General features: G+C 32.1%; 1 protein-coding gene across 1 annotated transcript; it reads left to right on the forward strand.

Moving 5' to 3' along the window:
• Nucleotides 1-295: 295 nt before the first annotated feature.
• On the forward strand, nt 296-2,166 carry LOC129229856 (uncharacterized protein C16orf52 homolog A-like). The gene has a single exon (XM_054864231.1). The coding sequence runs from the start codon at nt 571-573 to the stop codon at nt 1,072-1,074; it is 504 nt and encodes a 167-aa protein (XP_054720206.1). The 5' UTR covers nt 296-570; the 3' UTR covers nt 1,075-2,166.
• The last annotated feature ends 10,196 nt before the right edge of the window (nt 2,167-12,362 follow it).

A 12,362-nucleotide genomic window follows, 5' to 3' on the forward strand; every position in this document is an offset into this window, starting at 1 on the left:
AGAAATCACTATGAAATAACAATAATGGAAAGATAACACACACCAAGTTAGCCTGCTTCCCTTCTATTCACTACGGAAACGGCTGGTGACGCATGCGCAAGGACTCTATTTATTTTCTCGCCAAATTGATGATTAAAGTAGTCCATTGGCGATTAAAGTCTAGTCCAGCAGATTTTAGAAAATAGGAAAACTTCTGTTGCGAAGGAGAGACTTATGTTGATAGTTCTGACAATTTTCTTCGCGCATTTGTGATGAATGTAATACTCTGATTGTTTTCTTTCAGGGTAGCGTCAAGAATAAAAAAAATTGCAAAACTCTTTTCTTTTTTACTTTTGCTTACACTTGGAACAAAATAAACGCGTTTTTTGAGGGAAAGAAGAACTGATTTGCATCCAGACATGAGTTTTCTTTCTCATCCTTTCAATTATAAGCTTCAGTCTTCTAGTCTGGATTTATACTGGTAAACTTACGAGTTAATGTCATTTTCTTCTAGACTTATTTTATTTTGAGTGAGGTCTAACTTCTTGCAAAAGCTTGACGCCTTTTTGTAGCCTACAAAGATGTGAAAAAATGGATAGATTAACAGTAATATCTGGAGCTTTATTCCTTGCTGCGAATGTATTTGCTGCCATAAGCTTGGCTCTGCCAGATTGGATTGTGTCTGATGTGGGCGGAAATACCAGACTCGGACTTCTCAGAAACTGCATGACAATTTACGGTAGACAGCAACTATGTTTTTCACCGAATTTACAACCCGAATGGATGCTGTCCTTAATATGCATAATGATTGGCTGCATTTGTGTCTCAACCACTGTTGCTTTGCTTCTGCTGTCTCATTGGAATGATCAAGTTGTGCCGTATGCAAGATGGATGGGGTTTTCTGCGATGGTGTTGTTTTGCCTCGCAGCTGTCATATTCCCCATGGGATTCACAATGGAAGAAATCGGAGGAGAAGCGTATCAACTGCCCAGCAGTCATCAAGTTGGATTGTCATATATATTCTTCGTGCTGGCTCTGTGGATAACTGTTATTTCTGAATTATTTGCTGGCAAAGTGTGTATGCCTCACTTTTAGACTTAGTGCATAAAAATCTGTATCAAGTGCTCAGTCCATTTGCACGGTTGTGAAATTTTTACATCTATAATTGCACCTTTCCCCCCGAATTTTAAACTGTAAGCTTATGGTAATCGTATATTGCAATGCAAAGAACCATTGTGTTTCATAATATCAAGTAACTTTACAAAAAAAATTTCACTTGAAAAATAATGATTTGAGCGTGTTGCGAGTGCGACCATTTGGCCATGCCCTTAACATGTGCAAATAATTACTCATTAACTGCAAAAAATGTTTTTAAAAGTTATGCAATTAAAACCTGTAAAGTTGAACACCTGTCTAAGTTGACCTTTGCTCTAGTTAAGTACTAAAGTAATGCACCACAAGCAGTCAACTTACACAGGTTTCACTGTACTACATGTTATAGTTAATGGTTCCTTATATTCAAACGTATTAAAATTTAAATCCCAAGTTTAAATTTCTGGGAAGTAAATGCTTAAAAATGTCTTATTTGTGCTAACATTTAACAAAATATGTATTTAGGAGCTAAATGTGAACTTGGACGAAAAATGTCCTTTGTAGAGACATAGATAAGAAATACATACACTACATTCATCTAAATGGTCGCTGTCTATTTATGTTTCAAAATTAAGGTAGTTTCTTTTTAGAATCATGATCAGAGCCTGATGAACCCATAGTGAGTCCCTCTCGAAAACTGCTCCGGATGTAAGTCACATACCATGATGTAGACAAGTAACTTCATTAAATACAGAGTAAATATTTAACTTAATTAGTAATGGTACTGACTAAATGATAACTCTGAAGTTATTAACTGATAACAATAATTGACAACATATAAATTAGAGATGCAGCAGATAACAATTTGGGCTAACGCCAAATATTTGGCTGGATGATGGTAATATTTTGCTACTTTCCTTCCTTTTAACTTTGTTAGATGAATTAGCAATTTGTTTGAGCTTTGTTTATTCTATTCTTAATCCTTCCCATTAACATTAATTTTTCTAAACTCTTTTCATTTTCACTAAGCAAAATCTTTTAATTTGAATATAACTTGTACAACTTTTAAACCATTAGTTAAACATGATAGTATAACACCCAGTGAGGGAAAAAGAAGGGATATAGTGGTAATATTTGTTTTATCCCTAATATCCTTGCCTCAGAGCAACAGTAAGACATCTAATCCCAAAAATAACACTAAGATATCATACTGTTGCTCTGAGGCGACGATATGTTGTCCATAAACATGACTTTAATATGTTAAACAGGGAAAGAATAATTCATTCATGTTGAGATTAGTAGCGGCTTCTAAGAGGGGGGGGGGGGGGTCAAAAAAAAAAGAGAACTAAAAAATATGGGACTTTTAGCGACAGCAAAAAATGAAAAAAAGTATTTATTCAAAATTTGTTTGGGTTTGAGCTGATTTTGAGAATATTGAAGCAGATAAGTGGAAATTCATGATCTCTAATATCTATCCAATGGGTCATTCCACGTCAAATCAACCACAAAAATGGGATTTTAACACCCACCGTCTTGGAATTTGATAAAACTTGGTATACTTCATCCCTTTATGGTTACAAGCAACCCCCTAATTTTTTTTCTTTCAATATCAATTCATTTTGATTTTATAGCCTTTTGAAATCTGGCGATTTTGCATTTTTTATCATTTTTGAGACACTCAAACTGAGAAGATGTTGTTTATTAAAAAAATTGTTTCTTGGTAACTAATGCTATAATCTTTTTGAAAATTTTTGCACACAATGTAAAGACTTTGAACATGTTGATACAAAATATCTTAATAGTTTTAGTTTACATAAGAAATTTTTAAAAAATTATGAAAGTGAAAATTTTAAATTTTTTTTGTCAAAAAAAGGTGTTGACATAATTATGAATTTCAACAAGAGGGTCAGCTTTAAAAATCATAATTTTTTTTTAAAAATGATCATGAATATGTATTCTAAATTATCCAATGAAAAACATTAGGGGACTTTGAGTGATTCTGCCCCCCCCCCCCATTCTGAAAAAAAAGCAGGAAACATCATACAGACAATCTCTTCCATATTCTTAAAAACAGAATTGTCAGCAATTACGACAAAAATTCAAATATACAGTGTGTTGAACATTGAACTCAAATGTAAAAAAAAATCTAAGCTTCTTTTTCATTTGAAATAACTGGGGGGGGGGGGGGGTTCCACCTCAAATCTACCGTAAAAGTGGGATTTTAACACATACCATCTCAGATTTTGATGAAACTTGGTATACTTCCTTATTTTGTGGTAAAAAGCAACCCCTTAGTTTTTTTTCTTTCAATCTCAATGTATTTTGATATTTTAGACATATCAAATTTTTTGATTTTGCATTTTTAAGACATTCAAACTGAACTGTTGTTTTAATTTCATAATTTTCATAAAAAAATGCTAAGATTTTGAATATTTTTATCAAAAATATTATAATAATCTTGTTTTATATTAAGAATTTTTAAAAAAGTGGAAAAAGAAAAATTTTGATTTTTTTTTTTTTTTTTTTTTGTGAAAAAAAGCCATTGTCAAATTTTTAACATCAGGGTCAGTTTTAAAAATCATGTTTAACAATGAAAAATGATCATGGTATGTGTCCTAACTTCCCCTATGAAAAAAGTTATGGGTCTTTTAGGGATTCTGCTCCTTCCCCCCCCTTCAAAAAAAACGAAAGCATCATAGAGAAAAGCTCTTCTATGTCATTGAAAACAGAGTTCCCAACAATTACTTTAAAAAAATATATATATAAAGTGTTTAATATTAAAGTCAGACATAAAAATGTAATATTCAAGCTTTTTTTTTAAATTTGAAATAGTTAAAAATTGTTTAAAATATATTAGACATTCTGAAAATAAGATATCATGAAATTTAAAAGTTACAGACAACAATATCTGCATGCAGATTACTGCATTTTAGTTAAGACTAGAGACGTACCGAGTACTCGGTAACTACTCGGTACTCGGCATACTCGGCCAATTTGCCGAGTACTCGGTACTCGGCCAAATTTTGATCAGATACTCGGCCAATACCGAGTAGTTGCAAAAAATTGAATATTGTCCAAGACAGATATTAAAATTTATAAAAAAGCGCTAGCATATTTAATATTCTGCAATCATTTTACAAGTCAATTTTAAATTTTGAGAATAATGAAGTTTTTAATGCTTTAATGGAATAAATCTTTATTTTAATGTCCCCAAAGTTAATAAAACTTATTTATTAAAAATTGTGCAAAAAAGGTAAGTATAGAAAATATGAAATTTTTACATAAAAAATAGATTTTTGCTACAAACAAAAATTAGTTATAAGAAATATAAAAATTCTTTTGCTTGAAAAAAGGGAAATAAAACAACGTTAAAAGCATAGTGCAGGAACATTGCAGACACGTGTTTTGGCGTTACAGGAAATTCCTTTTTCAATGCACAAAATGTGAGCTTGTAGATTTAAAGGCATCCGACAAAAGTCGGACTTTTTTGTCGAATGTCTTAACATTCTTTAGCTCACATTTTATGCACTGATAAAGACGTTCCTTCTAACGCAGAAACACATGTGTGCAGTGTTCCTGCACATTTGCTTTATTTGCTTTTAAAAATTATTTATATTTGGCAGACTAGAACTAAAATAGATTGGTATAGTTTGTCTTAATTCCAACTTGATCAATCATACCTTTTATTTATTTATTTTTAATTTTAAAAATAATTTTTTTTGTAAAATTTTTGACGTAAACAAAACTTTTTAAATAATACGAAATTAAATTTCAGCAGGAATTTAGTTTTAAAAACTTTTATATGGACAAAGAGGTCTATACTACTATTCCAATAAGTTCAAAATTGATCACGTGTGTCAGTGGTTCTTCTTAAAACATAATTGGTACTTGTTAACTCGGCCGAGTAGTGAAATGCCGAGTACTCGGTAACTCGGTACTCGGCCGAGTAGTGAAAGGCCGAGTACTCGGTACTCGGCTACTCGGCCAAAGTGCTACTCGGTACGTCTCTAGTTAAGACAACGGAAAACAAAAATTAAGTCTTAACACCAATTCATAATCATGCAGTTTCTAGCACTTTCAGGATCCCCGCCACCCTTATGTTTGAGAAAAATTGCTATAGTGGAACTGTTTTTCATTTTAGTGTTACTGCTGTACAGCAACAAATTCATCCTTTTCATTTCTTGAAATTACAATTAACACCCCTTAAAAGTTAATAGCCTGATTGCTTAGCAATAATATGTTCCAAATAAAGTAAATTACCTTCCCCCCTCCCTTCATAACAAATGAGGAAATAAATTGCATCTCTCATATTCAATGGATTTTATATATTTTTTAATGAGAATAAGAAACCAAATTAGTATTTGCAAGGGAAAAAAACAATATTTGTCTGGATCTCCCCCCCCCCTCATCCAACATAACTTGCACCTTTTCCTCAACTGCTTTTGGGGATGTACACTAGTGCAATGCAATTAAGTGCAATAAATAGAATAGAGAAAAGAAATTGGTATAAAATGTGCTAATTCAAACTACAACTGAACCTCCATAACTCGACAAACCAAGGAAACATGAAAAAATTTCGACTTAAGTGGATGTCAACTTACTGGGGTTCCAAAATTTTAATTCCTAAAGAGTTTCTGTGTGTATCACTTACTTACTGATGCTTAATATTCACATTATGAAAACTAATTTTAGTAAAGGAATTTTCTATTCTTTTTGTTTTCTTTCTTTGAAAAGTATATAGTAAAATCAATAATATATTTGAATACATTGTGAAGAATAAATACATAGTTGTTGAAAAGAGATAAAAGTTCTTGTTAGTCATGTCTGTTAAAGATAAAAAGTCCTGCTCACACTTATTTAGAATACAGATATAATGGTGCCTTCTTTCTCTACAGTTTGGTATATTTTATCCTATCCTTTTAAAATTGCACTAACAGCACAGAGTGGTTGCTTACTCCCCTGGATAAAAGGTAGAATTCTCTAAAAGAGATTTCCTAAAACTCTGAGAAAAAGTTTATATGAAAGAATGTTGGTAGCAAAAATTGAACTAGAATAGCAATTGGGTGCAGACTGATAGGGGGTTCTCGCAAATGTGTGTCAAGTTAGATAGATTTTCAGCCATTGAATTTGGCACTGGGCCAACCCTAAGAAAAATAAATGTCCAGTTACAGGGGTTATCAGTGTGTCCAGTTACTGAAGTTTCACTGTATTTAAACAGGAATATTTAGAGTAGAATGTTTATAAATCATTTGTATAAAATAAAAAGTGGCTTTAAACAACATACTGCCCTTTAGGGGTGAATACAGAAAAATCTTTTGGCGAAGGCACGGGAAACTGAACTTTTCTGGGGTAATCTGTTTGATAAGCGGAAAACAAATCCATGTTTCAGTTCGATATTTGATTGATGAAACAAGTTAAAAGCTCTGTGAACTAGAAGTGTCTAGCTTCGAATTTGTCTTATAGTCCGTTCTTTGCCCCTGTTGGTTAGAGAAATCATTACTGGACAGATATCAAATTTTTACTTGTATTTGGCCTAGATCTGATTACACACAACACAACAATTAGAATGACATATGTTTTTTCTAATCTTCTTAGTAGAAAAACAAACATAAGGTAGAAGGAATTTAAGAACTATGAGCTGGTATTTATAGAATTTGTAATACTTTGTATTAATTGCCTAGTTATAAATTAGAATTAGATGATTTTTTTTTAATTTCTATGTTGTCTTAATGCATACTAAACAATTTTTAGTATGCATAAAATGTTGTAGGAAAATTTCGAATTTCGCGATAACCTGTTTTTATTGTCTATTATTAATTTATTTAATTAACTACTTTCAATTCAAAAAAATCTTGAGTATTAAAATGTTTAAATTTGGTTTCAAACACCAATGTATGTCATTATTCAAATTTTCTTTGATGCTATTAGTAATTAGCTAAGTTTGTAAGATTGTGATCGATATTTTTCTTTTATCAAAATAAGGGGGGCAAGGGGGCAGAATCCCTCAAAGTCCCCTAAAGATTTTCATTTTATATGTTAGCACACATGTTACTGATCATTTAAAAAAATATATAAATTATTTTAATTTAAACCCTTATGCCAAAAAATTAAAATTTTGAAAATCATTTTTTCATTGAAAAAATTTTCAAATTTTCAGTTTGTTAATTTTTTTAAATTGCTGAATATAAATTTAGATTTTTGATATATTTTTTTCTAAAATGCTTGAAGTTTTAATGTATAATGTGAAAATTTTCAAAAACTTTTTATCTTCAGTTGTTGAGAAATAATTTTTTTTGCAAACAGCTGCAGTTCATTCTGAGAGAACAGTAAATGACAACTAACGCAAAATCTCAAAACTTCGAAGGGTCATAAAATAAAACTATTTTTAATAGAGAAGAAATACTTTAGGAGGTTACTTAGGACTATGAACCATAGAAGTCTACAAAGTTTCATTGAAATCTGAGATGGTGGGTGTTGGGGTGTGGTTGAACTGACATGGAATGACCCCAATGTTTTTTGAAGATTTTGATGAATTTTGTGCACAATAACTCTCCTCGAAGAAACACTTAGACATTAATTAGACTTACATTATTTACCCCAAATTATTTTGAGCTGTCACTAGCGCTTGGTAATAATTTTGTTAAACAAGTATGGCCTGCTTAAGGAAAACAATTGATTTACTAATATCCAGTGGCATAGCCAGGGTTTTGTTTCGGGAAGGGCCCAAATGCTTACATTAAAGAGACAATCACTTTAAATATGGTTCATTTAATATGTTGGAAATGGAACTGATGTGATATACCCCACCCTTGGCGACTTTTTCCTGTTGGCGCCAAGAAAGCGTCGCCAAGAAAACGGTGTATGACGACATATGTCATACATCGTTCTTAGCGATGCTTTTTTAGCGCTAACAGGAAAAAATCAGATAAAAAAACATGATCAAAGCACTTCAGAACACAATATATATAAAAACAACATAAAAGCACAACAAAAAACATCACGAATATATGCTTTAAAAATGTACAGGGCCGGGGTTTTTTGTAAACATATTAAAATACAATGAAATAAATTATTGTATTAATTACAAGTCGAAATTAATGCATTAATTTTTTTTTTCATCATTTCTCCGGGATACGAGCCCTCGGTCTCATAGTACTTTCGCAATGAGACCTCGGCTCGCCGGCCCTGCCTCGGTCTCATTACATATGAGACCTCTGGCTCGCCAGGACCTCGCTCCGCTCGGTCCATTATCCCTCCGACTGTTAATATACATTACAGTCGGAGTATGGTCACAGTTATGTATACTACAAGAACCCCTCAAGGATTTGTAAAAACAAAGAATTTTGGAAGTGAGAGGTTTTTCTTTGAATTCTAAAATAAAGAACTTACCTTTTTATATGGTATAAATATTCACACTCAGTCTAAAACAATACATCATATGACAATGGCACGTTACAGATACACACCACATTGGAGTTAACTTTTAATTAACCTTCAAGTTTGAAGAAACTGGCATTTTCTAATGTTTTTACTTCAAAACACAACTACTGAATTTAAACTAACACAAAATAAGCATTCCTGTAAGGTATATTGCACGAAACAACACCACGTATCTCTCCTGCGCAAAACCCAAACAACCCAAGTAAACAAGTTTGAACAGATCTGTAAGATTGCCTTCGGGTTGCTAAACACAGGTTAGTTTGGCCAGGGATGCCATGCATAAAAAATTATCGCCTCATTGGCGAGAAAAATATTTTAATTTTGTGCAAAAAAATCGAATGTCGCTAAATGGGGGGGGGGGGGTATATCACATCTGTACCGTTGGAAATTTCCATTAAAATTTTAACTGTATGATTTTGTTTTAAAATTAATTTTATTGGAATGATTTTCACATTATATTTTATTTATTAACTTTATATGAGCTTAGTGCATTTTTTTTTCTTGTTTCATTTAAAACACTGTCACTTTCTTGTAATTAATGGAATGGTCATTTTTTCACAACACATTAACTTCAATTATTTTAATCCAATATGTTGAAAGTTATTCAAATTAAGTTTCTTGTCGTTACTTCTGTATCTTAAAAGTACTCATCATTTAAAACAATTAATTTATACAGATTTGAGAATTCACATTAAATTTCATTTCGTACTAAGAATTCCGAAAACTTGGGTGACAAAAATGTCATTCCACTCACAAAACAAACAGTAGTGTAAAATTTGAAAAATAAAGCTTTAAAATTTAATCTTTCTGTTTTTTTTAGAATTTTAGTTATAAAAGATGAAATGGAAGGGGGAAGAATGTCAGTTTTGATGAAAAATATTTCACTGTAATACCTCAGACTTTTGTTTTTCATCAAAAATTTCATTTCGTCACACATGAATTTGCCCTGTTATTATTACATAGACTTTGTTATGGATTATGCTGAATATTTGTAACTGTTAATTATTAATAGTTATGTGCCAATTGGGGCAGAGTAGGGAAGAATGGGGGGATAGGAGGAAAGGGACAGAGGCATTTAACAGGGATAAAAATCTTCCGCAAACCCACGATTTTCGGCTTTTTTTTTTTTTTTTCATTTCCTGGCCGCTGATCATTTTCAAGCGATCGATTGCGAGCTTGTTCTTCCTGTCAGGATTTTTGCTGACTCATGTGTTCTTTCTAAGGTGGAAAGAAGAAAGTAACTTCGTTTCATGGGTGGGGAGGGATAAAGGCTCAAGAATGACGCAGAAAGTGTCAGCATTTATGCATTTCGAAATAAGATTGCATCCACTACCATAACACTCGCTCATTTTTGTCTACTATGCCATTGTATCACTTAAACCTTTATAACTTTTGTAGACTGTTGTTGTTGTTGTTTTTAATCTCCCTTTGGTCTGACGGAGTCAGACCAAATCGATGAAGCCGTTGACCCTTTTGTAGACTATTATTTTCAACCCTTCTTGTATGTATTTTACTTTTTGCTGAAGGGCTTGTACGCTCATTGTTTTGCCACGCCCATTTTACAGCCATTTTCTAAGGATCATGCAAATACCTCCTCACCTCTCTTCTGCCCCGACCTTTCCATCAGGATTCTTGTTGAGGCACACGTTCTTTCTTGAATAAAAAGAAGTAAGGAACTTTTTGCTGTTGGTGAAGGGGGAAATACAGGAGAGTGATGGTGGGTGAAATTGTTAGATGTAGCTTTTGAAATCCGATTACATGCGCTTCTGTAACACTTTCTCATTTTTATCTGCTATGCCATTCTACAGCTTAGATATTAATACCTTTTTGTAGACTAATATTTTCAACCCTTCTTATAATTTATTTATTATTTTTTTTATGAAGACTGCCACGCCCATTCAAAAATGTTTATCCTATTCCATCCGAGTTAATTTAAGGCAACATCATTCTTTAAATCTAGTGTTTTAATGCTTATCAGGCTTACCAGAGATATAGCTCAAGAAGATATTAATAAATTCAAATTTATTTTAATTTACTGTGCTATTTTATTATGACAAACATGTAAATACAGGAAATTAAAGATGCTTATATTCTCAAATCATGACATAGTGTTTAAAACTTTTTTACCAATTTTAAAATTATCATTTTTAATGCTTGTGCTTAAAATGACCATCAAAGCTCAAAACGTTTTAGATTGGGTTCAGTTTTTTAATGAATCTGATACAATATACCCAGCTGCTCCTCAAAGTTTCAAAATGCTCTTCATATTGTTTCTCCAAGGTTAGCCACAATGATAATGTCATTTTGTAATGATTCAGCTTGTATTAAGTGTTTAATTATATGGATGTTTTATAGCATTATATGTCACATTATAAAGTTTTAATTTCACCTGATTTGTGTGCTACGGGAAATTGAAAGTGGTAAATGGAATTGATATATCTGTTAAAATCTTAAATAAATGCAAGCTTATTTTATTTATTCATTCGTTAGCATTTCTACTAGTAAAAAAAAAAAAGAAAACATTTATTTATTAATATTTAAAAGACAGCATAGTATCAATATAATTTCACGTAATGTAAATATATATATATATATATATATTCAAATTTTAAGTCTCGCAATTTTTCCTCTTTTTGACTTCGGGCTGTTTTTATCTCTGATTTAAACCGATAAAAAAATACCTCTCTTTCCTGATTCTAAATTGCTACATTTACCAGACAAGAAAGTTTTTCTTTTACTTCGGCAAAAATGCAGCTGTCTCATACCTCTTACTAAGACTCTCACTATTTGTTATTCCAGATGTTTTTTAATTGATAAATAACCTCAAGGTTTATGTTTGATTTATAAGATTTAACCAGTTTTTAATTAGGAGACAAATAATAAAGCGTTTTTACCCACCATAGTGTAATAATTCACTCATAGAATAAAAGCCCATGGGTGCCAGACCTACGTTGCCCGAAATTTTTCTGTGTAAGCACATCCCAGTAGGTAAAAAAGGTTTGCTATTATTTAAGCTGAGTCGTGCTGGCTTGGCAGTAAACAGATAGCAGAGCTGCGTCAAAAGCTGTCATTCCACTTCAAGTGATCTCGATGTCTCCACCCAACCTTTTCCGATTTGAACAAAATTTCATAGAGGTGCAGACATGCCTTTGAAACTCACTTATACAAATTTTCAGCTTCCAAGACTCAAATCCTGGGCATCTAGGATCGAAAAAAAAAGTGTGTATCTTTGATGAAGGAAAGGTAGGTGACTCTTCCTAGCGGGGGAAAAAAAAAAACAGAAACTTAATTCTTAAAGATTTAAATCCAGGCCATCTTTATAAACTTTGGTTTGGGGATTCTCTTACGACAAATTTTGAAAAACACTATATCAGGCTATTTCTGGAGTTATACCAGCAAAAATGGGCGAGAAAGAGAGGAAAAGCACTGCTGTATATTATTTTTCTTGCACAATTTCATTGCTCCCCTGAGCATAGAAAGGTTACCATATTTTGCTCTCAGCTAAACTTTGCTGTAACTCAAACATGTATAAGTGTTCACAAAACTGACATGGTAAATGAATTCGGTGGACTCTCAAGGTATCTTAGAAGGCTTGTATTGGCTCCTTTTTTAGTTTTAATTTTCATGTATAAAAGTCACTAACTACTAATTTTAAGAAACATTATGAGCGAAGCAAAGACACTTAGCGCTCAATCATGCTCACTATTGAAACAAGAAGTTCCATCTAGAACTAAACGAGCCTACTTTCCTGTATATCCATACTACTTTCTAGTACCCGATCAATATTCTCAAAAATAGCTAAAATCGCAAATTGTTTCAAACATATTTTTTAAATATTTTAAGCTGATTTC

This window comes from Uloborus diversus, chromosome 9 (genome assembly GCF_026930045.1).
Source record: "Uloborus diversus isolate 005 chromosome 9, Udiv.v.3.1, whole genome shotgun sequence".
Lineage (NCBI taxonomy): Eukaryota > Metazoa > Arthropoda > Arachnida > Araneae > Uloboridae > Uloborus > Uloborus diversus.